This window comes from Mastigoproctus giganteus, chromosome 9 (assembly GCF_048544385.1).
Source record: "Mastigoproctus giganteus isolate SK-2022 chromosome 9, ASM4854438v1, whole genome shotgun sequence".
NCBI lineage: Eukaryota > Metazoa > Arthropoda > Arachnida > Uropygi > Thelyphonidae > Mastigoproctus > Mastigoproctus giganteus.
In genome coordinates this window covers 230,524,961-230,552,385 of record NC_143583.1, presented here as the reverse complement: position 1 = coordinate 230,552,385, position 27,425 = coordinate 230,524,961, and the positions used below count along the sequence as shown (strand labels likewise).

The window sequence follows — 27,425 nt, the reverse complement described above, 5'->3', positions numbered from 1 at the left end:
CCATGCCACCTTTTTCTGCTCAAGTAATGTGGCAACTTCACTATTCATCCAACTTGGAACCCTTCTCGTGGAGTATTTTTTTAATGGTATATACGCATTCAAGGCATCTGTGATTAATGTTTTAAAAGCGTACCACAGTTCAATTGTATTCATTCTCTGCGCAATATCTACCCAGTTAATAGAGGCCATGTAGTACCTTAAGGCATCGTAATTCCTTTTCTGAAATTAAAACCCATTCCTTTGCCTTTTACTTCTGCTACCTCTCTCGTCATCATCCACCGTAGAACTCCGTGGTCACTTCCTGCTACTGGTTCCTCTACTGTCAGCCCTGTTATGTCATCTGATTCATGTGTGATGATGAGGTCTAGGATATTCTTTTCTCTAGTACTTTCCCTGACATGTTGATACAAATAACAGTCATCTAGTTGATTTAAAAATTTTGTTCCCCATGTCGAGTTTCCTTCCCATTTACTCCAATCAATTAGAGGCAAATTGAAATCACCCATAATAAGGCATTGACGCTTACTTACCCATTCCATTTGCATGTAGAGGCTTTTGTCATAGTCTTCACAATCACCTGGTCTGTAGATTACGCCTACTCGCATTGTACCTTTGTTTCCAACTATCTCACACCATACAGACTCTATACTAGCATGTGAAATGTCTGAATCTGGGAAAGCTATCGTCGCACTCAGGCTGCTTCTGATAAGAAGCATTACCCCACCACCCCTTCTATCTACTCTATCCTTCCTAAATACATTATACAAGCCGTACTGAAACTCATCATCCCCAATTTCCGGGTGGCACCACGTCTCCGTAAGCCCTATTATGTCCGCGTTACTTGTTTTAACCAGCAGTTCGAATTCGCTCATTTTATTGACGACACTTCTAACGTTACTGTATAAACAATTAAGATTTACTGTTCTTGTATATTTAACAACCCTAACACAACCCTTGAAGTTTTTTAGGCTCTCTTCCCTGATATTAGCTACCTGCTCACATGAAATGTCTTTGCCCCCAGAACATCTAGATAATACCAGGTGCTAGTCGTCTGTACGAATTGGAGCCTTTGTGATGGTAGCACAGATCAGCAACATCACTGGAGGTCTCCCCCACCACATATAAACACCCACAATGAGTTGGCAGTGATAATTCACAATGGTGACATCTGTTGTTGTGCAATTTTTCATTCCCTATAAGAATAGATAAAAGTCAAAATCATTGAAAATGGCTGTCTCTGTGGCAGAGCAATGGCAGATCATCAGTCTGAAATTGTAAAAATAATTAACAGAAAGCAAATTATAATAAATTAGAATTCAATCTGTTTACATCTAGCAACTATCAACTCAAAGTTGCTAGTTACTACATGATAACAGTTAATGAGGTGGGAAAAATCATCTATCTAATAGCATTTCCATGAAATTACATATAGAATAAAATCACAAGCTTCACTCAGTTTTTAAATCACAGTTGACTTTACCTGTGTTTTTTAAAGGTACCTTCATATTCAATTTTAAGAAATATGGGATTAAATCTATCTGAAGTTCTTTCTGGGTTACTCTACAATCTAGGAGAGAGAGAAAAAAAAACAACATTATTAAGTAAGGTAAATTTGATGCAAAGAGTGTATATACATAACCACCAATTATAAATTTTATGTATTATACATGGTGTGACCAAAACGTTTTGGGAATAAACTATTCGAAATGAAGTTGTTGCTTTAGTGAGTGGGTGTGAATATCTTTCAGATATCTGGCACTTACAAATAGCATTAGCAGAGGCATATGATGCAAGAAAGTAAGCTTATAACAGCATCAGCCAATTTAAAAAAAAAAACAAAAAAACCCTTCCTATTTCGCCCATCCATTCTTTCCAAATGTTTCTCTAGTTCTGCCTCAAATTTATTTAATCTGTAAACTTCTACAACAGATGTAAGTTTGTTCCTGTGATCAATTACCTGCTGACTAAAGGCAAATTTTTGCACATCTATTCAAAAACTGTCTTTCCTCAATTTGAATTTATGTCCCCTCAGGCATTAATCAGGGAAAAAGAAAGAATGCCATCACCACTGAGCTTGCTCAAACCATTCAAGGCCTTATACACCTCAATCAGATCACTTCGCAGGTGCAAGTTGAACTATAACAACAAAATTCTAAGTTGCAAAGTTAAACTAACAGTTATCTAGTCTCCAGACACTGTAATTTGCAAAATTTAAACCTCTCTTCATAAGAGCAACTATTTGTTCCATTCATTAATCCTGTTATCCTTCTCTGTATTCATTCCAGTAGCTCATTATCCTTCCTAAAATGAGGCCTCCAGACCTACATACAGTACTCAAGGTGTGGTCCAACCATTGCTTATACAAGGGGATAATCACCTCCTTATTACTGCTCAGAAAACTTAATATCTGACTGCACAATTACCGCCAGATCCTTTTCTATATGTTGATGGGGAGTAGTAATCCCAGATACATTGCTCTGGGGTTACTACTCCCCATATGCAGTATTTTTCATTTGTCAATGTTGAACTCCAGTTGCCACTTCCCAGCCTATCTGCCCAACCTTTCTAGATCCTCTTGCAGTAGCATACTGTCATTAGTATCCCAGCCAACCTTTGTATCATCTACAAACTTAGATATTCAGTCTGATATATACTTTCATCAATATCATTAATAAATACAGAAAACAACAATGACCCAACACTGAACCCTGGGGGTACTCTACTAATAACACTAGTCCATGAAGTACAGTGTCCATTAATTACCACTCTCTGTCTTCTCCCACTCAACAATCCCTTTATCCATAGAAGCAATTTGCTCTAATGCCATACTGCTCCAATTTGTATAGTAGTCTTCCATGTATAACCAGATCAAAAGCTTTCCTAAGATCCAAGTATATGACATCAAAGTTATTTTTGCATTCAGTTCCTTTGTGACCACATCATAATATCCAAACAAATTGGTCAGACAAAACTTAACAAATCCATGCTGTGTCTTAACTATTATTGCAGTTTTGTCTAGATGATTCAATGTTTCTTTAACCAGTGACTCCATTATTTTCCCCTGAACACAAGTTAAACTAACAGGTCTGTAATTACTTGTGATACCCTTTGATCCTCCTTCGTGAATTGGTGTCACATTGCTGGATCATCATTGTCATCAACCATTTTCAATCCACTGCAGGATGAAGGCATCTCCAGCAACTTTCCAGTTCCTTCTGTTTTGAGCACGGGCCATCCATTTACTACCCACAAACTCATGAATTTCATCAATCCATTTCTGCCTTTGTCTTCCAGGTTTTCTTCTAGCTCCTTCTTAGTCCATCTGTCATCATGTCTTCGAGCTATGTGTCCTGCCCAAAACCATTTTAGTTCTTTAGTTTTGATAAGAATGTCCTTTACTTGAGTTTGCTGCCTAATCCATGTTTCTCTTCTTATCTAACATTCTGATTCCCAATATAATTTTTACCATTATTCACTGTGTAGTTCTCAGCTTCTCTTCCACTCTTTTTGTGAGTGCCCAAGTTTCACTTCCATAAGTCATGGTGGGGAGTATACATTGGTTCATTATTTTACGTTTCAGACAAACTGGGATATTGCTCTTCAGTATGTAACTATATTTCCTGAATGCAATCCATACAATATTTATTCTTCTCTTGACTTCCAGCCATATATCATTATTACAGCTAATAACTTGTCCCAGATAAGTATATGACTCCACCTTTTCAATTACTGCTCCTTCAATCATTATTTCCCTTTCTGAAGCATACTTGTTCATCATTACTTTTGTTTTAGCCATATTCATCTTTAGTTCAAAATCCTTACTAACTGTGCATAACTGATTAAGATTTTCCTCTAATTCTTTGGGATCGTGGTTTATGACCACAATGTCATCTGCAAATCGTAAATGGTTTAGGTACTCTCCGTTCACATTGACACCTTTCTGCGACCAGTCTAATCTTTTGAAAGCTTCCTCAAGGGCAGCAGCAAACAGCTTCGGAGATATTGTGTCTCCTGGTCGAACTCCTTTCTCAATTTTAAATTTCCTACTGTCTTTTTGTAGTCTAATAAAGGAGGTAGCATTCTCATATATTTCCTTCAAAATCATAATATGTGGGGTATCTATGCCTTGTCTTTCCAGTGCCCAAAACATTGCCTTATGCTGTATGGAGTCAAACGCCTTTTCATAATCCACAAATGCCACGCATAATGGTGTTTTATATTCATTTGCTTTCTCCATTAGCTGTGATATTACGTGAAGGTGATCCATAGTTGAGAATCCTGTCCTAAAGCCCGCTTGCTCTTTCCGTTGATTCTCATCAAGTGTTCTTTCTAATCTGTTAGTAATGACCCTTGTGAACAACTTGTAGATGTGGGATAACATGTCAATTGGTCTATAATTTTCAATTTCTGATTTATCTCCTCTCTTATGCAGCAAAACTATGATTGCATTATTCCACTGCTTAGGCGTCACACCTTTTCTAATGCACTTTGTGAAGAGCCTTGCAGTTTTTGTGTAACATCTCTTTCTCCCAATTTTAACAACTCTACAGTAACTTCATCTTCCCAAAGGGCTTTCTGATTCTTCATTTTCTTCAATGCATATTCTACCTTATCAGGAAGAATATCGGGTATGTCGTATGTGTTGCTAATTTTCAATCCATCTTCCCCACTGCTGGCATCATTCCCTCGCTCCTTGTATAATTCTCTAGAGTAGTTTACTGCTATTTGAATTACGCCTTCTCTACTGTTTATAAGCACACCATCGCTATTCTTCAGTTTCAGTATCATTTGTCTTTCTGTATTACTGCTCATGGCTGCTGATTTAAATCCTTTGTTTTCCCTTAATACTTGTTCTACTTTTCTTGTGTTAAATCTTCTTATGTCCTCTCTGAGTCTCCTTCTAATGGCTTTGCATAACTCAGTATACTCAATTTTTCCCTTGTCAGTGTTTTATCTTGCTCTTCACTTTTTGCCTTTGCTTCATCATAACAAGTGTTTCTTGACTAATTTTTTTTCCTTTGGATTTCTTTTTCCCTATAGGTTTCTTAGGGTTTATCACTTTCAGAAAGTTGCAAAATTCCTCGTCGATATCTTGGTCCTGAGCAGTCTGCAGAAGCTCAAACTTGTTCTTAAGTTCCAGTATATACTGCTTTTTCTCCTCTTCTGTTATATCAAAGACCTTTGTATTATTTACTCGAGTCAGTTTTTTCCTTTCCTTTCCTACCTCTATATCATCTATTCTATTGTTAGTAATCCTGGGTATAACCTCCATGCACAAGTACATGGTGGTTGACCACCCAGGTGTGAACCAACATAACCAGAGGTCGAGGTGTGGCACTCACACCACATGGAGGAATGCCGCCCCTCTATGCTACCAGGCAGTACTAGGTGGTAGATGACTCTCATAAACCGGTGCAATACCACCACTTTGCTTATTGGAGGCTTGAAGCGGTGGAACCCATGTTTAGTCTCTAGAGCTATGATCCCGTCAACCCTTCCCTATCTCTTCCATCGTGCAGTATGATTGATGACTTTTGAGGTTATGATGAACATCGTGGCGAGATCCAATATTCCTTATATTTTGAGGGTACAGCTCTAAAACGGTGTTCGCAGGCCGGCCGCTAGTTAGTACACCGGACTGAACCTATTAGTAACTCTCTAGGAGGCTGCCGGATCAGCTAGTATATAATCTTGCTACCTCTACTCTGCCAGATAGCGACTGGAGGGAGTCCGAGTAGTGTGTATGCAGGGAGCATTGTCAAGGCCATGTTATGTCAAGGATCTGGGTATATTCTTACCATGTGTACACCATATCCAAAAATTTCATTACTTCATACAGCATGTCCCACCCACTTTTTCTTACTATTGGAAACACCATGAATTGTCAAGCTAATGGAGCAAGCTTATCTGCGAAAAGATCTAAACCTCCCAAGCACTTCCTAATTCATTTCACAAATATACGTGGTCTCAATTCTAATATCAATGATGTCCATTTCCACTTGCAGTCTGCCAAACCCCATGTCCTTTTTCTGACAAAATCTCAGTTATCGGTTGATTCAACTACTGCTCATCTCAGATGCCCAAATTATTCGTTGTATGATTCCTTTCGCCTCAAAGTGGTACTTCTGAATATGTCCGTTCTGATATTTCCTGTCAGAGATTTGGCAATTTTGAATCTCCTCTCTTTGATCTTCTCTGGCTTAAAATCTCTCTACCTCATTGTGTCAAATTCATCTGTTGTCTCTACCGTTCTCCCAACTCCACTAATCACTTGGAGCTCTTTGACTTCCTCTCTTTACAACTTGACTTTCTCCAGTCCAACTTTCCTAACAGTGAGGTAATATTCCTAGGTGATTTTCATGTTCACAACTCCAGCTGGCTTCTGTTTTCTAGTCACACCGAAACAGCTGGTCAAGATGCTGAGGCTTTTGCAATTACTATAGATTGTTCATTTACCTACAAGAATACCAGACAATCCTAATCATACAGCCATTACGCTTGATCTTTTTCTCACAAACAACCCTGCTATATACACGGTTGAAGTGAGAGGTCCTTTAGGCACTTCAGATCACAACTTGGTGACTGTCTCTTCTCCAATGGAACCTTTATCTCATGGCTTCTCCGAACCTCGTGTTGTTTGGCATTACAAGAATGCAAAATGGGATGAATTGCGAGACTTCTTTTCTTTTTTTCCTTGGTTGGATTACTGTTTCAAAACTTCTGATGTCAACATTTGCTCAGATCGCTACACACATCTAGGGCAATCCTAAGGACAGAGTATTGGATGGCAAGGTGTGCTAAGGTAGTCTCCCTAGCAGAGTCATAAACAGGTATTGATTCTAGATGAGATCTAATTAGGAACCTATATAAGTGAAGCAGGGTATAACGATCTTCCCTCCCCCATGATATACTAGAAATGGCCCAAACTATGTTATGTTAATTTTCTTAATGCAAGTAGTACATAGATGCTTGATGTGCTCTTGGAAGCTTAGCTTCTTATCAAAAATTATCCGTAGGAGACTAGTGCTGTTCATAATTGAAAGAGATTGAACAATTATAACTCTCCTTCCATGGTTTGATAATCTGTATCCATTTTGTGCCATCCATAACTCAATATTATTTATTGATGTTTGGAGATACTTTTTCATATAACTGATTCTGGGAAGGAGAGGATATAGTAAGAGCATCAGTGTAGTGATGAATCAACAGTATTTGAAATGCTGTTTGTGATACTGTTTATTTGCATTGCCGATAAAGTGGCACTGAGAACAGAGCCTTGTGTGATTTTTTCTTCTTGTATGCATGGTTCGGATGGAACCTGTCAGTACTGAACTTGGAAGGGCCTGTGTCAAAGGAAGTTTTGGATAAAATATAGTAAACAGCCTCTCATATCAACAGACTGAAGAAATCTCAGGATGCCACAGCAACATGTGGTATCAAAAGCTGTCTCTATATCAAGACAGACCACGACAAGATGTTGATTTCTGATGAATGCATTTCTTTTATTTGATTTAGCATCTACCAAGATATCCAAGGAAGATCTATTCTTCCAAATGGCAAACATTATTACTGATTATGCTTTGGGATTAAAGGTACCAGGCGAGTTGATGGTGTACCATTTTTTTTCAAAGTTTTTTTCAAAGGCTAGAGAAATTGGTCTATAGTTTTGAGGAATTGAATGATCTTTTCTTTGTTTAGGAAAAAATCATTAGGGATACCTAATAAATAATAAAGTTCCAGGAACTGGAAATATATGTTGAGAAAAGATCCGATTGTAAAAGATTAGCAGCAAGGATAATGATTTCTGATCTAGATATTGAAGCATTATATAATAAATCCTCTTAGGGCCAGCAGCGCTGTTTCTTGAGGTATTTATGGATCCTTTCAGTTCAGGTAGTGAGTGTTGTAGGGCAAAGGACTTGGTTTTGGGTTTTTTTTTTTTTTTTTAGGAGCATTAGCAACTAAGGCCATATTGCTCCGGGATATGCGGTGGCCATTCCCTGACCTTTCCGCATCCTCCGTATTTGGTGGACGGGCTCGAACCCTGGTCTAATCAAGAAGCGTGTGCTACACACTGTTGCTCCTTCCCACCTGGCTACGGAGGCGCCAGGGTAAAGGACAGGTAACTTTGACAAAGCCTAGAAATCGAGACCCACTAAATCAGGAATGCCAAGTAACTAGGCTATGAAATATTGATTATTGATTTAAAACACTGAATACTTATTGCTATCCTCATATAGCTGTTTCAGAAAGACCAAATGAACATATATTTTTACACATCTTTATAACCATATAATATCGGTGTAGATACACTATAGTTTACCCATAAATTTGAACTACATATGTAGTGTGAAAGGCATCGTTTTAATTGTATCTCATATTGTGGGTGCCTTCACGAGATAGCTCGTATTACACTACTTCAAATAAATAACACTTCTCTAGTAGAGAAGACTACTGTTATTTATTTTCAGTGGATACCACCACCACCCAGAAAATCGTTTCGAAGCTATTTTGGCTTCATCATCAGTGAGTGGGCAGGTACCCTGGTAATGCAACATGCCATCACAGTTGCGAAGTTATTTCCACAATATGAGAGATGCCAAATGGTGTATAAATAATAATGAATTAGAAGATGAAATGCACAAGGCATAATTTCTTATGAATTTGGTAATTAACTTCATTCGATCGTCTGCGTGGTGGTATCCACTGAAAATAAATAACTAGTTTTCTCTACTAGATAAGCATTATTTATTTGAAGTAGTGCAATACCAGCTATCTCATTGTGAAGGCACCCACAATATGAGATACAATTAAAATGATGCCTTTCACACTACATACGTAGTTTAAATTTATGGGTAAACCATGGTGTATCTACACTGATATTATATAATTAATTAACAAATCCATAAGAAATCATGCCTTGTGCATTTCATCTTATAATATATCTTTATAAATACAGCAGTTGTAATCATTTCAACTCTAGGTGAACTGTAAATCACATACAAGAATAAGTGCATATGTGAGAAAGAATGAATCGAGCTAACCACAATCACCAAAAATTTTATCTTTAAGTGATTAATTTTTTGGTTATTTTACTAATAAGAATAACAGACACTCCTAACTACACACTCAACATACTTGATCTTTTTTCCCACAAACAACCCTTCAAAAGTATAGTGATGAGTAGTCCTCTAGAACATTTATATTCTTCTTCTATTCATTGGATTGCTGCTTTAAATCTTCTGATGCCAAATGTTTTCTCAAATTGTGTCATTGAAATTACTGTTGTTGGGTTGAAATTCCTTATTCCACATTCAGCCATACAGTCTTATTCTTTATCTAAACATTTGTTTTTCCATAAATGTGCTAAGATTATTCAAGAGAAGAAAATTGCATGTTGCAATTGGCATGCATCCAAAGCTCTGAAAACAGGTTCACTTTCTGCCAGCAAAACAAAGCTCACAACAATTGGAAAGCAGTTAAAAATCAATCCAAAATAGATTTTGAACAGTCTAAAAGCTATTTCTTGGCTAAATGCCTAACAGTATGAAGGAGTTCACTTATGCATGGGTAATGCCGATACATCATTTCTACAACCAAGATATAATTAAAACAATGCATTTACACTACCAAGGTAGTGTTAACGCATTGTTTTAATTATACTTCATATTGTGAATACCTTTACAATGAGTTGCCATGATATTGCACGACGTCGAATAAGTAAAGCTTGACCTATGGAGAAGACTATTGTTACTTATTCTAGGCAGATACCACCAACCAGATGACATTTTGGTCCCTCTTCGGCCCATCTTTCATATTGTGGAGTTATACTTCATAACAGAATTTCTCATTCACACATGAGGAATTCTGTAGGGAAGTGGAGGACAGAAGCTTATTAAACTTGAACAGGGAGCGTAATGATTTTGTAATAATTGAGACAAAGCAGAGGAGAAATTGTTGAAGTTAAACATAAGAGAGGCACCTGTGGTAGATGGGATCCATTCATTTATATTAAAGGAGGTAGCAAAGAAAGTAAGCAAACCCTTAGCCATAATTATGAGAGCATTCTTGGACTCAGAGTTGGTTGGTTGATTGGAGATTTATTTGGCGCATCAGTATCTATGGCCATAGTGTGCCACTGGACTCATGGAAAGCCCCCACAGACTGAAGATATGCAAATGTATCCCCAATTCACAAAGTTGGATCACAGAGTGAACACAAGAAATTACAGACCCGTTAGTTTAGCTTCTGTTCCGGAGAAAATAATGGAGTTAATGGTTAAAGAAGGATTACACGATTAACCCTTAAACCCATTCAGACACAGAATGGGTTTGTTAAGGGAAAGTCTTTTCTGACAAAAATGATTAGATACTATGATTAGATACATTTTAAGAAGGATGTAGAGTTGCTTGAGCGAGTACAGAGAAGGGCAATAAGATTGGTGAAGGGAATGAAGGGGTCCTCTTACCAAAAAAGGCTTATGTTCTGCAAATTGCAGCATCTGGAGACTAGGCACCTGCATGATGATCTGTTTGAGGTGTATAATGCCTTGAATGGGTTGACCAGGCTCAATTCTGATGGGATTCTTCCTCTTGCCCAGATTAACTGCCTGAGGGTCATAAATTCAAATTGGAGAAAGACAGTTGTAGAATAGATGTGCGGAAATTTGCCTCTAGCAAGCGGGTAGTTGATTGCTGGAAGAAACTTCTATCTGTCGTTGTGGAAGTTCATAGCTTAAATAAATTCAAGAAGGAACTGAAAAAACTTTTAGAATGGGTGTGCAAAATGGATTTTTTTGGCTGATGATACATAAGTTTGCTTTCTTGAATCATGTGTCTACTACTACTGGGTTTTCACTATTGCAAAACAGAGTACCTTCCCGCCCACTGAAGAGACAACAAATAGCCTTGTAACGGTGCTGTCTTGGTAGTGGTATCAGCCAAGAATATGCAACAATAGTCTTCTCCATAAGTGAAGTATTACTTATTCGAGGTAGTGCAATACCATGGCGCATTCACAATATGAGATATTGTGAATACGGTGCATTAAAATGGCTCATTAAAACTTCCTTGGTAGCAGAAATTATGTGTGTGTATTACCCATGCATAGGTAAACTCCTTCAGATTTTGAACTGGATAAGAGTAAAAAAACTCTAAAACCTCCCTTCATGTCCAAATAGTAGTCAAGTATTCTGGCCTCTTACAAAAGTTATTAGTTATAACTTTTGTACATCAACACTCCCATTTCTTTTAAAACCTGATGTGTTTTAAAAGAGATGGGAGTACTGACACCTCGACCTTCCTGCAGTGGAACACCTGGTGGTATAGTAGTTTTGCCACTGCTGTATCCTTAAAATGTTTGTGGCTACATGGCACAAGTACCCTCAAAAAAGATATGATCCATATTGCATAACAGAACAGATAGGCAGATTTCGTAGTTTTGCTCTGGAGGTTAATTATGGTTTTAATACTTCAATTTTGCAGTCAGTTAAGTGGAAATACTGCATCAAGTGATGAAAGTACTCTAGCACACAGTATTGCCCGATAACACAGAGGGTTAGCAATTCCTCTGTGTGTGTGGCAGACACCACACTTTGAATCCTGCTTACACTGGTTCACACTGATAGTGACACCAATGTACCTTGTGCAGTGTTTTTGACCTTGCACATGGGATAACATCTGGGATTACTAATAGACCCATTATTGTGAAGGTGAAGCAGATGATTTGGTTGTTGCAAAATGATTAGATGTTTTTGAATTCAGTCCATTTGATTCATATGTGAGACCTTATCCAGGTTTTTTCCCTTTATTTTATTTATTTTTAATGCTTTTAAACTGAATATATTTTTTAATGCTTTTATCAGTATTATATGCTCATTTTAAGTGTACAGTGGTACCTCGGGTCACGAACCTCTAGTCACGAACAAATCGGCCCACGAACACAATTTCCGAACAAATTTTGACTTGACCCGCGAACAATGCCTCAGCACACGAACACACAAACATGGCTTTGGCAGCATGTTTTTGGCTCGCGAACAGCATCAGTTGTACTCAGGTTTGTGCGCAGTGAACATTGTTTGTCATTCCATTGTTCTTGATACAATGTTTTTTTGCTTTTTGCATTAAATTAACCCCAAATTATGGCTCCCAAGAAAGTGAAAAGTGTTAGTGACAGTGGTGTGAAGAAGCCTAAGCATATTACAGTAGAAACGAAGAAGGAAATAATAACTAAACATGAGAATGGTGTTCGTGTTTCTGATCTCGCCAAGCAGTACGATATGGCTAAATCTACGATCTGTACTATCTTAAAGAACAAAGATGCGCTAAAGACGGCTGATGTGGCTAAAGGAGTGACTATGTTAACAAAGCAAAGGTCTCAAGTGTTAGATGAAGTAAAAAAATTATTGTTAGTTTGGATTAATGAAAAGCAGCTTGCTGGAGATAGTGTTAGCAAGGCCCTAATATGCGAGAAGGCTTTACTTTTGCACAGTGATTTAGTGGCGAAAACGCCGAATACAAGTGATGCTAGTGTTGACGAATTTAAAGAAAATAGAGGCTGGTTCCAGAAGTTTCGTCGACGAACTGGAATTCATAGTGTTGTTAGGCTTGGAGAGGCAGCTAGTTTGGACAAAAAAGCAGCAGATGCCTATGTGGAGGAATTTGCAAACTTTATCAACTCTGAAGGTTATGTACCACATCAAGTTTTTAATTGTGATGAAATGGGACTTTTTTTGGAAAAAAATGCCAAGAAGGACCTACATAACCCAAGAGGAAAAGTCACTGCCTGGCCACAAATCAATGAAGGACAGGCTTACACTTTTATTGTGCGCTAATGCAAGTGAGGTTTGTAAGATTAAGCCTCTTTTAGTTTACCACTCTGAAAATCCGCACGCTTTTAAATACAATAAAGTGCTAAAGGGTAAACTTCTGGTATTGTGGAGAGCAAAGATTACTTTTTATGGAGTGGTTGACTGAAGTTTTAATGCCAACTGTCAAGAAATACCTTGAGGAAAATAATTTGCCCCTTAAGTATCTGCTGGTTATGGACAATGCTTCTGCCCATCCTCCAAGTATGGAAGATCTTGATGTTGAATACGACTTCATAAAAGACAGATTTCTGCCTCCTAACACCACTCCTCTCATCCAGCCCATGGACCAGCAAGTAATTCCAACTTCAAGAAGTTATATACAAAGGCTCTTTTTTCCAGGTGTTTCCAGGTGACCAACGACATGGATTTGAGACTTCAAGGAGACAGATGTAACTCTAGTAAACAAGATTGGGACCATTGGCTTGGAGATCAACGAGGAGTATGTGGTGCAGCTGGTGGAGGACCACAGACAAGAACTCAACACAGAAGAACTTGTTGAGTTGCAACGTGAACAGATGAAAGTTATGCAGGAGGAGCACTCAGGAGAGGAGGAGGAAGAGGTGGTACATGTTTCAAGTGCTGAGATCAAACAAATTTGTAGCAAGTGGAGTGAAGTGCAGGTTTTCATTGAGAAGCATCACCCTAACAAAACTGTGACCAGCAGAGCAGTGGACATTTTAAATGACAATGTGATGTAACATTTTCGGAAAATTATCCAACAAAGAAAAAGACAAACGTGTCTGGATCGTTATCTTGTGAAAACACCAGCCACAGAGCCAGCAATCGAACCACTTCCCAGAATACAAACAAAAGAAAAAACACCAGAAATGCCCGATGTTATTATGGAATGGGACTCTCTTTCGAAGGAGTAGTCTTCTTCCTCCTCTACCATCTACCTGTGCCAGCAGCTATCAACCACAAAGGTAAAGTCATACTGTATATTTTATATTATATATTTTTGCCACACATAAATCCATAAAAAAGTCAAATAACAATATGTTTCTGGAGTGGGCGAATGGATTAATTGAATCTGCATTAATTTCAATGGGAAAAATTGTTTGGGTTCGCGAACGGAGTCAAAGAACGAATTATGTTCGTGACCCGAGGTACCACTGTACATTGCAAAGTAAAGGTAATTCGACATTGCTCATTATAAGGAAGAATTAATTATGTAAATTAGTATATAATTATTGATTAGCTGTAGCTCAACTGTGTTCTAATGCCTGCTATTCTCTTATCTTATTGCCTAGTTCTTTTGCTAATTCCACCCAGCTGCCATTTAAATTTCTAATTGTAAGTTTATTATGTTTCTGATGTACTCAAACATCCCCAATGACCATATACCGATCACTCTATGCAAAACACGATTTATTAGCATTAGCAAAGGCATATGATGCAAGAAAGTAACCTTATGCAGCATCAGCCAAAAAAAAAAAAAAAAACCCCTTCCACTTTACCCCTCCGTTCATTCGAAATACCTGTCCAGCTGAGCCTTACATTTATTTAGGCTATCAACTTCCACAACAAGGGATGCAAGTCTGTTCCACCAACTAACCACTCGCTGGCTAAAGGCAAATTTCCGCACATCTATTCCTACATCTGTCTTTCCTCAATTTGAATTTATGCCCTCTCAGGTGATTATTCTGAGCTAGAGGAACAATCCCATCAGCATTGAGCATGCTCAAGCCATTCAAGGCATTATACACCTCTATCAGATCACCTCGCCAGGGCCCAGTCTCCAGACACTGTAATTTGCAAAACTTAAGCCTTCCTTCGTAAGAGCAACCCTATGTTCCATTCACTAATCTTGTTGCCCTTCTCTGTACTCGTTGCAGCAGCTCTACATCCTTCTTGAAATGAGGCCTCCAGACCTGTATACAGTACTCGAGGTGAGGCCTGACCATTGCCTTATACAAGGGAATAATCACCTCCTTATCCCTGCTAGAAAAATTCCTGTATATCATTGACAAGACACCACGAGCTACTCTTGGAATGAAAAGAACCTGGGGGTAATTGTGCAGGCACAATGCAGACAAAAAAATAATTGTGCCTGTACAATTATCCCCAGGTCCTTTTCATTCTCTACCACTGTCAGTGTAGTGCCACAGAATTGATACGTTGCTCTGGGGTTGCTGTTTCCCATATGAGTACTTTACATGTCAATGTTAAACTTCATTTGCCACCTCTCAGCCCATCTGCTCAACCTTTCCAGATCCTGTTGCAGCAGCATAGTGTCGGTAGTGTCCTTAACAACCCTGCCAACCTTTGAATTGTCTGCAAACTTCAACATTAAAATTGATATACCATCATCAATATTATTTATAAATACAGAAAACAATAATGGACCCAATACTGAAGCCTGAGGGACTCCACTAATAACATTAGTCCACAATGAGCAGTGTCCATTGATTACCACTCTCTGTCTTCTCCCCCTCAACCACCCCTTTATCCATAGCAGCAATTTGCCTCCAATGCCACACTGCTCCAATTTGTGCAGCAGCCTTCCATGTGCAACAGTATCAAAAGCCTTTCTAAGATCAAGTATATAATGTCAAAGTTATTACCATTAGCATTAGTAGAGGCATATGATGCAAGAAAGCAAGCTTATTCAGCATCAGCCATAAAAAAAAAAAAAAAAAAAAAAAAAAAACCAACCACTACTCCCATTTCACCTCTCCGTTCGTTCAAAATACCTGTCCAGCTGAGCCTTAAATTTGTTTAGGCTATCAACTTCAACAACAAGCGATGATAGTCTATTCCACAAACCAACTGCCCGCTGGCTAAAGGCAAATTTCCGCACATCTATCCGACATCCGTCCTTCCTCAATTTGAATTTATGCCCTCTCAGGTGATTATTCTGAGCAAGAGGAAGAATCCCATCGGCATTGAGCATGCTCAAGCCATTCAAAGCCTTATACACCTCTATCAGATCACCTCGCCGATGCCTAGTCTCCAGGCTCTGTAATTTGCAAATTATTCCCTGCATCCAGTACTTTTGTGACTACATCATAGTATCCTATCAAATTGGTCAGACAAGACTTCCCCTTAACAAAACCATGCTGTGTCCGGGCTATAACTGAAGTCTTGACTAGATGATCCTGCAGTGCCTCCATTAATTTTCCTGGAACAGAAGTTAAACTCACAGGTCTATAATTACTTGTGTCAGCCTTTGATCCTCCTTTGTGAATTGGAGTCAAATTTGCGCATCTCCAGTCTATGGGTACCAACCCTGAGTCCAATGAAGCCCTCATAATTATGGCTAAGGGTTTGCTTACTTCCATTGCTGCCTCCTTTAATATAGATCCATCCACCCCAGGTGCCTTGTGTTTATCTTTAACAATTTCTCCTCCACTTTACTCTCAGTTATTACAAGATTATCTAGCTTCCTGCCAGAGTTTAATACATCTCTGGCATTCCCCTCACTGAATAACTCCTCATGTTTGAATGTCGATGCAAAATATTCATTTAGTTTGTTAGCTACCTCATCAACCGTTGAACCATTGATATCAAGTGGACCAATCTGATTCATCCCCTTCCTTCTAGAGTTTACATAAGTAAAGAACTCTTTGCAATTTTTCTTTGCATCACTTGCCAAAGATTTCTCGTAATCTGTTTTCGCCTGCCTAACCTCCTTTGTGACTTGGTTACAGATCAACTTATATCTATCGTAGGGGTCTGTGTCATGTGTTAATTTATATGTATCCCATGCATTTTTCCTCTCTGCCATATGTCTCATTAATTCATCTGGCATCCATTTAGACCTAAACCTTGAACAATATTTCTTAGTTGGTATGTAAAGCCTAGTAGCTTCCAAGATAAGTTCTTTGAATGCTTCCCATTTTGAATTTGCTGTTGGTAACATCATCAGTTGGTCCCACTGTATAGAACTTAAATACTGTCTCAGACCATTGTAGTCGCCTTTACGAAAGCAATAACTCTTCCCTTTACCTGTGATGGTAGTTACCTCTTTGAGTAAATCCCACTTCAGCACACTGTGATCACTGCCACTTATTGGTTGATCACTGGTTGCTTTATCTGCAGATTCTTAATGCATGAAGAATCACTACTGATAATCAAATCAAGAGTATTACTCCCTCTAGTTGCCTCCCAAACATGCTGATGTATTATTTGTTATGTGTTTTATTATGTGTTATTAGTTAAGAAACACATGATATGTGTTTCTTAACTAATAGCCTAACCCCTCCTCCCTTCCTATCCTGTCTATCCTTTCTGTAGACGTTGTACTCCCCAAATTCCTGTTCTGCATTCCTTATATCTGTGTGACACCACGTCTCTGATATCCCAACAATATCCGCCTTTGATGCTTTGAGCAATACCTCAAATTTATTTACCAAACTCCTAGCATTGGTGTATACGCAAGTATACATGCACCTGTTCCTATTCTTAGCTACCCTAACACAACCCATGTGTTTATTTGTACTGCAATGACTCCCAGCAGTCTCTGAAATATCCTGCATCTTGTTTTCCAGGCTTCTGCTCATTCCAATAGAAGCAGTGCAAGAATCACTTTCACTTCTGCCAGTGGTTACTGTTAATCTATTAGTCCTTGTATCCCCCCAAGCTAGCAGTTTTCCGACCCACCTAACACTGCCTCCAAATATTCTTGCACCCTTTCTATTTAAGTGTATCCAATCCCTGTAGAAGCAGTCTCTCCTGTTAACAAGTAGAGACCAGGCTGGAAAAAATTCTACCCCTTGAGCCTTGCACAATCTTTCCAGGGCCGAATTGATCGACAAGGCTCTCATCATATACTCCCTCCTATCGTGTCTGGGCAGAATTGCAGACACTTTCAAATTCAACCCTAATTCACGGCTTTTTTTCAACAGTGTCCTGTACTTGTTAAGTAATTCTACCGGTCTCCTACTCTTAATATCATCAGTGCCAACGTGTACAACTATATCACCTTTTGTGCCCTTAAAAGATTATATCCGCTCTATGTCATCAACCAGGGCAGACTTACCCTGGTTCTGTTCCACCTATCCTATTTACAAAGCATGTTTCCCGTTTCCCTGACAATAGTCACCAACAACTACTAGTTCCTGTGGGACCAGCGCATTCTGCCTTGGGGGTTGCCATTAGAATGATATTTTTCTGATGATCATTATTAATTCTGTGATGACTTCAGATAAATGTGTAATATGATGGAGAAACCAACAACCGATTCTGAATCGGCATAGTAAAATTATGCAGGTTTACCAATTTTCTATGAAACAATAGAAAATTATTTTCTGCTAAACTCTACAATGACAAGAGAGATGATCAAGAAACCTAAAAATATAGCTTTCTGATATGCTATTCTGAGAAAATGATTTATTTTCTGATCGTCAGAAAGCAATGCATTATCAAGGTTCTCAGTTGAAAATAATTCTTTGAATTGTAACACTTTAATTAAGTATGCACAAAAGTTACAAGAAAAATTAAAAACTTACCAATAAATGAAGCCTTCAAAGACTGTGCAAGATTCAGGCACTTAAAAAAAAAAAATTAAAAAATCTAGACATTTTATATATAAACACCTGTGATAAATTGTGCTTTAATGAAATGTTAAGCAGAGTAATATATAGAAATTTAAAATTTACACTTAACTTAACAATCATAGTCAACAGCCATTGCACATCCTCCATGCATTTCTCCATGTTTGTGAAAGCACTAGGTACCACATCAATTGATGTTCTGTAACTGAGAGCAAAGTGGAAGAGAAACTGTTGAAGTTAAACGTAAGAAAAGCACCTGGGGTGGATGGGATCTATCCAGTTATATTAAAGGAGGTGGCAAAGCAACTAAGCAAACCCTTAGCCATAATTATGAGAGCATCCTTGGACTCAGGGGAGTTCCCACGGACTGGAGATGTGCAAATGTATCCCCAATTCACAAAGGGGGATCGAAGGGTGACACGAGTAATTACAGACCAGTTAGTTTAACTTCTGTTCCGGGTAAAATAATGGAGTAGTCGCTGGTTAAAGATGCATTGCAGGATCATCTAGACAAGACTGCAGCAATAATTCAGGCAAAGCATGGGTTTGTTAAGGGAAAGTCTTGTCTGACAAATTTGATAGGATATTATGATGTGGTTACAAAGGAACTGGATGCAAAAAATAATTTTGATATCATATATTTGGATTTCAGGAAAGCTTTTGACACTGTTGCGCATGGAAGACTATTGTACAAATTGGAGCAGAATGGTATTAAGGGTAAGTTGCTACAATGGATAAAAGGATGGTTAAGTGCGAGAAGACAGACGGTGGTAATCAATGGGTGCTGCTCTTCTTGGACTAATGTTATTAGTGGAGTCCCACAGGATTCGGTGTTGGGTCCACTGTTGTTTTGTATATTTATCAATGATATTGATGAAGGTATATCAGGCTTAGTGTCGAAGTTTGCAGATGATACAAAGGTTGGCAGGGTTGTTAATGACAGTAATGGCAGTGTGCTACTGCAACAGGATCTAGATAATTTGGGCAGATGGGCTAAGAAGTGGCAACTGAAGTTTCTTCTTCTTCTTCTTTGGTCCTTAGCTGGCAGCTGGGGGAGGCGGTTGGCCATGCAACCAGTATGCTGCTGTAGGTGCCGCAGGGTTTCGGACTTGCTCTGTGATGTTCTTCCATACCTTACGATCCATGGCGTCAGTCCTGGCCTGGTTAAGGTCGAGACGTTGGCTCTTCAAGTCATTTTCCACTTGCTTGGCCCACGTTTTCCTAGGCGCGGTCTGTTGGATGCTCCATTGGGTGGGTCGTTGTCTCCAAAGGAGTGTGGATGGTATTCTGTTCGTGCCCATTCTACATACGTGGCCAAACCATCTAAGCCTTCGCTTCTGGATTTGGTCGGCAATGGTTGGTTGCTGTTGGCATCTGGCGCGGATGGTATCATTAGTGATGCGATCGCGAAGAGAGATGCCCAAGATCTGCCGCAGGCATCGCATTTGGAATACCTCAAGTTTGTTCAAATCTAACTTGAGACAAATCCATGTTTCCGATCCGTAAAGAAGAATGGGCAGGATCAAAGTCCGGAAGAGTCAGATTTTAGTCTTTGTGGAAATGTTGGTCCTCTTCCACAGACACCATTTGAGCGAGGCGAACGCAGTGGCCGCCTGTCCAATTCTGCTGTGGATTTCCATGGTGGATGCAACTTTCTTCTCCTGGACCAGCGACCCAAGGTATTTAAAGTCCTGCACTTGCTCGATCTGGACGCCTTCGAGATAGATGGTGGCTTGCGACCCATCTGTTGTCAGGGCCTTTGTCTTACCAGCATTGATCTTCAAACCGTATGGCCGGGCAATGCGGGCAATGTCGTAGAGGATGTCCGTGGCTTCAGCATCGTTACCGGCAAGGATAGCACTATCATCAGCAAACATCAGGTCAGTCACATAGTGATCCTTGTCATATTGTATGCCCTGTCTGTTTCTGAATGCTTGCCTCATAATGGCGACTACGATGTTGAAAAGCAACGGGGAGGCTACATCCCCTTGGCGGACTCCAGTTTGGATGGTAAATTCCTCAGATAAATCGTTCTGGATGCGCACCTGGCTGGTTAAACTGTTGTATGCAGTTTGGAGGAGTGTGATGACTTTTCGAGGGACATGTTCAACCTCTAGTAGTTTCCATAAGGCAGGCCGGTGGACACAGTCGAAACTGAACACCATTTGTCATTTTAGGCCTCATTTTAGGAAGGATGTAGATTTACTTGAGCGTGTACAGAGAAGGGTAACAAGATTGGTGAGGGGAATGAAGGGATCCTCTTATCAAGAGAGGCTTAAGTTCTGCAAATTGCAGTGGCTGGAGACTAGGCACCTGCACGGTGATCTGATTGAGGTGTATAAGGCCTTGAATGGGTTCAGCACGCTGAATTCTGATGGGATCCTTCCACTTGTTCAGATTATGAACCTAAGGGGGCATAAATTCAAATTAAGAAAAGACAGATGTAGAATAGATGTGCGGAAATTTGCCTTTAGCCAGCGGGTGGTTAATTGCTGGAACAAACTTCCATCTGTCATTGTGGAAGTTGATAGGTTGAATAAATTTAAGGAAGAACTGGACAGGCATTTGGAGGGAATGGTGTGATTTTTTTTTTTGGCTGATGCTGCATAAGCTCATACATTTGCTTTCTTGCATCACATGGCACTACTACTACTACTACTGAACTGATGTGGTAAGTGCGTGAAGGCACGCATTTCAGTGACAGAAAATCTGTAAAACCAATTAAATTCAAACTATTCAGAGACTTAGAAGTTTGATTTAGTGAAACTATCTAGCCCAAGAAACAAATAAAATATCAGGGTGGTTCAAGGTTTATATAGAATCTTTTTTTTCTGATGGTGTGAGCACCAAACTGACAAACCCTCTGTGTAGTAGATGGTGCGAATACTGCTCTCAATCCCTGACACACACACACACACACAAGAAGCAGCATGGTTAGCGATGCTCTGGCAATGAATCAGTTCATTACTAGTTAAGTTTTTAAGATGTGTTTCAAGAAATATCTGTGTTCTCAAGTTTTTTTTTTTTTTTGCTTGTTTTTGTTTGATCTCAATTTCTTCTTTTTTTTTTCCTTCTTCCATTATTTCTTTCATCAAAATTCGCAAAATATCACAGATGTCCAGAGCATCATTGAATCATAGTCAACAGCCTAATCTCATAAACAACCTCAACCATCTGTACAAAAAATAATAATAAAAAAAACTGTAGACCAAAAATAAAATTGTAGAGTAAAAAAAAAAGTAATTTTTTTTTACTCTTTAATATTCTTTCTTCCATGATTAGCTAATGGGGATAGTTGCACATTAAATAAACCGACGATCCACAATTTTAAATCTTTCATTTTATCATTATCTGTATAGAGCTACACTATTTTAATAGTGAAAGAAGTAGATCTAATTATTTATTAAAAATAATTAGGTATACTTCTTTCACCATTATTGTATTACATTCTTAACAATTGTTTTATTCAAAATATCACAACACATCCCCCCCCCACCAACATAGGAAGTCACCTATCACCATAAGATGGGAGTATAGGGAAAAAATTATCATTTACTTAGGTCTAGATTATATTTTCAATATATTAGTGGACTTATTATTAGTAAAAACTGCAATTATTTTCACTTTGGTTTCACTTTTTTACCTATCTGTATATACCAGAGCATAATTGGAACATTCAGCTTATATGGCAGCATGCGGCTATAGGACGGTGTCTTTGAGTTTTAGATCCTTGTTCCAGTTTTGAAGCTGAGAGTCACGTTTTGGTAGAGCTAAGCTCCAATGTAGTGGGGGAAGCTCTGGAGTGGTTGCAATATTTTATAATGTGAGATTCAAGTTTGGTAAGAATTCCTTGAATTGCACACTAACTGGGCAATTACTGAAGGAGAGGCATTTGTGGTACAGAATTTTCCCTCATGAAAAAAATAATATTGGCAGTTCCACAGTACTGTTCCCAGATGATGACAGTGCTTGATGTAACTTACACATTGTGAATGACTGGTTATACTGTTCATCTTCTCTTGAGGAGAAGTTTAATTTATGCTTTTCTTGTGATTCTGGAAAATGGTGGATAAGATATTATTCCTGACACCCGGACAAAAGTTTTGTCACATGCATTTGGCAAGATGAACAAAGGGTTGCAACAATGAAGAAAGGTTTAAGTTTTGCAAGTTGCAGCATCCACAGACTAGCCACCTGCAAGGTGATCTGATTGAGGTGTATACGGCTTTGAATGGTTTGAGCAGGCTCAATGGAGATGGGATATAGATCCAAATTGAGGAAAAACAGTTGTGGAATAGATGTGCGGAAATTTGTCATTAGCTAGCAGGTAGTTGATTGCACGTCGAAATAAATGGCCCTCAGTCCCCAGAGGCTTTCACTCCACCTTTTACGGTAATGAGAGGATCAGAGTGGAAGCAGAGGGTGCTAAAAATCTTTGGGTACGATCAGGCTGCCATGCGAGGAAACTGAACTTGGTCTGTTACAATACAAGATCACTCATCGGTGAAGACAGGAGAGCTGAAAAAGGAACTAGAAAATGGGAATTGGAATATCATCGGTTTGGCTGAAACAAGAAGAAGAAATGAATCACTTATAAGTTTACCAAGTGGAAATCTGCTGTACGCCAATGGAAACAGTGAAAGAAGTGAAGGTAGAGTTGGGATTCTGTCCATAAAGATATAAAACACAACATTTTGGAATTCAAAAGTACATCACCAAGGGTGCCAAGACTAATACTCAAGATTTCTAAGAGGTACAAGCTAAAAGTTTTAATGATTTATGCACCAACATCAAGCCATGATGATGAAGAGGTTGAAGAAATGTACACCGAAATTGAGTCTTCTAAATGAGCAAAAAACCCACTATGCTATTATTATGGGGGACTTCAATGCTAAGGTTAGAAAAAGACAAAACAGTGCAGAAAGGAGAACTATAGGAAATTTTGGAATTGGTGAAAGAAAGTGATTTGATTTGGTAGTTGTTGGCGCATCGGCTTCTGTGGCCATATTGCACCTCCCAAGGTTTTTGCAGTACTTTGATCCAAGCCCGAGGCGGGAATCGAACCCGCGACCTTTGGGTTGCCGGGCAGGTACTTTACCCACTCGGCTAGCCCGGTCGGCTTGGTGAAAGAAATGAAAGAGGTGAAAGACTTGTGGAATTTGCAGAATCGCAAGGATTGTCAGTGATGAACACTTTTTTCAAGAAAAGGGTGAACAGAAAGTGGACATGGAAGAGTCCAAATGGATTAACATCTAGTGAAATCGACTTTATCCTCACTAAGAGAAGATACTGTATATCGTGAATGATGTTACCATCCTGAATAAGGCAAAGGTTGGAAGTGATCACAGAATGGTAAGATGCACATTTGATATAGATGCAGGAAAGGAAAGGAAAAAACTGACTCGAGTAAATAATAAGAAGGTCGAATAGTGACGAATGGGCCTGGAGTACTGGGGTCCATAGTTTCAAATACAGATATATACAGTTATACCCAGTTATTTATTAACAAATAAAGTACAAATAAAATAAAATAAAAGTACAAAACCAGTAGCTTTCGGAACGCGTGTCCCTTTATCAACTGATAAGTTAATATAAAATTTGAATACATTACAAGCAAAGTGTGGCACGTTAATCATGCGTCATTGTTGTAGCACGGACGTGTGCTGCTTTACGCCAGTGATCATCCATCAATAAAACGGTTGTTTCTAGGATGGGATGTACACGCATGCCTTTCTGGCGTTTTAATGCCTTAGGATTGTTTATTATGTTTAGTGACTCTAGCCATAGGCGGTGGCGAAAGTGTCGCGCGTGGTCCACTATCTCAAAGTCGCGCTTGGGGTCAAGATCGTGGTTGGTAGCCCAAAAATGTTCTGCGACCGCGGACTGGTCAGTTTTGGCAAGCCGGATTGCTCTGTCGTGTTCCGTGAGGCGATCCTGGAGACGTCTCGATGTCTCACCTACGTAGCAACTGTTACAGGCCCTACAGGTGATACGGTACACTACATTGCTACGTAAGACAGGTGTGACAGGGGTCTTCACGCTGGAGACAAGTGAACGTAGGTTCCTACCGGGTAATTGCACACACTTGATGTTGTAACTCCTAAGGACCTTCGAGATACGTCCTGACACTCCTGGATAGTACGGAATGTAGGTGGACGATATGCCGACTTGCTTCGGAGGTCTTGGGTTGGATGTAAGTTCTTCTGCCTGTAACAGGCATCTGTTTAGTACATGGGATGGATAACCGCATCTGGTTAGGTCCGCCTTCACACGGGAGATCTTGTTACGTCTAATTGTGTCGGTGCTGGAATGGCTCCAGGCCCTGGAGAATAGGGTGCGGGCAGTGCTATTGAGATGGCTTGGAGCGTGGCCGGACCCGTAGTTGGTGAATTGACCGCACCACATGGGTTTGCGGTATACTGAGGTCTCTAGACGTGGGCCTACGCGATGCACTAGCACGTCCAGAAACGGGAGCGAACCGTTCACCTCTGATTCTACGGTAAACTTGATGAAATTGGATAGGGAGTTGAGGTGTTCTAGTAGTACCGTTTCAGAACCACGTGGTATTATGGTAAAAATATCGTCGACATATCTACACCACGTTGTAATAGGTGTAGGTGGGTTCTGGTGTATCTGCTCCTCCAGATCTTCCATGGCGATGTTAGCTACTACGGAACTGACAGGGGCACCCATAGCAGTGCCATGTACTTGTTTGTAGAGTGAGTCTTCAAAGGTGAAGATGCTGCTAGAGAGGCATAGGTTGAGGGCGGTACAGATGTCATCAGTGGATAGTGACGTCCTGGATTGGAGGCTTAAGTCGCTCTCAAGGAGCCTTCTGGCGCAGTGCACGGCCTGTTGGACGGGAATCGAGGTGAATAAAGAAACCACGTCAAATGATGCCATGACAGAGTTGTCAGGGATTGAAAGGTCCTTAATGAGGTTAATGAATTCACTGCTGTTTTTAATGGTGTGAGATGTATTACCTATAAGAGGCGAGAGGAGGCTCGCGATATGTTTGGACAGTTCATACGTTGGGGCACTGCAGCAAGACACTATAAGTCTGAGAGGAATACCCGGTTTGTGGATCTTTGGTAATCCGTAGAATTGCGGTAGTTGGCAGCCAGTAGCACGTAGAAGATGCTGAGTCGTGGTCGGGATCTTCTTATCTTTAAGCCATGCGTGGACAAGTTTATTAACATTTGCTTCCAGACGTTTCAAGACTTTAACGGGAGGATCAGGTGAGGTTCATATACGTTAGGATCGAGTAATAGGGTCAAGGCTTTCTCTCGGTAGGCTGATCGGTCCAACACAACAGTCCGGCGCCCTTTATCCGCAGGAAGTACAACGATGGAGTTGTCTTTTCTTATAGATGACAGGGCGGCACGCTGGCGGTGGTTGAGGTTTGAGTACGTTTTTCGAGTGTTGCGGAGGATTGCGGCAGTCTTGAATCGGATCTCGTTGGCAGTTTCTTCGGGAAGGTTGGTAATACTAGCTTCTATACTCATAGCGAGCTGTGTGATGGGAGGTTTCGATGGTATAACGGCGAATTTCATACCGTTTGATAAAACATTCAGCTGTCGTTGGACAGTTGTTTTTTACTTAGATTCAAGACGAAAGAAGTCGTGTCGTTTGAACGAGTGTTCGCCTTTAAGGAGTTAGCTTCTATGCTTAAGTTTATGAACTTGCGCTGTTGGCGTAAACGGTAGGTATCCGAGGTCTGACTAGCCCGATGGCAGATGGTATGTATAAGGTTTGTAAATACGATAGGCGAGATCTTACCTTGTAGATGTTATAACAGTCTGGACTTGTTGTAGTCAGCGTTCCTGATTTCACGGTGGAGATGGGATATCCACAAATTTAATGTGCGTAGGCTGAAGTTAAAGCAGGCACGATCCATGTGAGAATTGTGGAACAGGGCTTTGTAGCGGAACCCTTTAGGTATGATTCGATTGCTTTTGCATCTGTGTGCGAAGCGTAAATGTTGCCTGTTGCGGGCTATTGAGAGGAAGGACTTTTGTAACTGCACACAATCGTTGTAGGTATTATGGCCATAAAGTGATAGAATAGTGACGAATGGGCCTGGAGTACTGGGATCCATAGTTTCAAATACAGATATATACAGTTATACCCAGTTATTTATTAACAAATAAAGTACAAATAAAATAAAACAAAAGTACAAAACCAGTAGCTTTCGGAACGCGTGTCCCTTTATCAACTGATAAGTTAATATAAAATTTGAATACATTACAAGCAAAGTGTGGTCAGACAGAGCAATCCGGCTTGCCGAAACTGACCAGTCCGCGGTCGCAGAACATTTTTGGTCTACCAACCACGATCTTGACCCCAAGCGCGACTTTGAGATAGTGGACCACGTGCGCGACACTTTCGCCACCGCCTATGGCTAGAGTCACTAAACATAATAAACAATCCTAAGGCATTAAATCGCCAGAAAGGCATGCGTCTACATCCCATCCTAGAAACAACCGTTTTATTGATGGATGATCACTGGCGTAAAGCAGCACACGTCCGTGCTACAACAATGACGCATGATTAACATGCCACACTTTGCTTGTAATGTATTCAAATTTTATATTAACTTATCAGTTGATAAAGGGACATGCGTTCCGAAAGCTACTGGTTTTGTACTTTTATTTTATTTTATTTGTACTTTATTTGTTAATAAATAACTGGGTATAACTGTATATATCTGTATTTGAAATAAGAAGGTCTTTGAGATAACTGAAGAGGAGAAAAAGCAGTATGTACTGGAACTTAAGAACAAGTTTGAGCTTCTGCAGACTGCTCAGGACCAAGATATCGACGAGGAATATTACAACTTTCTGAAAGTGATAAAGCCCAAGAAACCTATAGGGAAAAAGAAATCCAAAGAAGAAAAAATTAGTCAAGAAACACTTGTTATGATGAGCCGAAGGTGACAAATGAAGAGCAAGATAAACACTGACAAGGAGAAAATTGAGTATAGTGAGTTATGAAAAGCCATTAGAAAGAGACTCAGAGAGGACATAAGATTTAACACAAGAAAAGTAGAACAAGCATTAAGG

At 39.6% G+C, this 27,425-nt stretch overlaps 1 protein-coding gene across 1 annotated transcript in view; it reads right to left on the bottom strand.

Annotated features, from left to right (window-relative positions):
* Nucleotides 1-27,425, bottom strand: part of Rad17 (Rad17 checkpoint clamp loader component) — a 382,411-nt gene that overhangs the window by 32,566 nt on the left and 322,420 nt on the right. The window contains exons 14-15 of the mRNA XM_090380952.1: nucleotides 18,319-18,358; nucleotides 1,481-1,567 (exon numbers count right to left, since the gene is read on the bottom strand). Of these exons, the coding sequence (XP_090237078.1) occupies nucleotides 1,481-1,567; nucleotides 18,319-18,358 (127 nt within the window). The remainder of the gene's footprint in view (nucleotides 1-1,480; nucleotides 1,568-18,318; nucleotides 18,359-27,425) is intronic.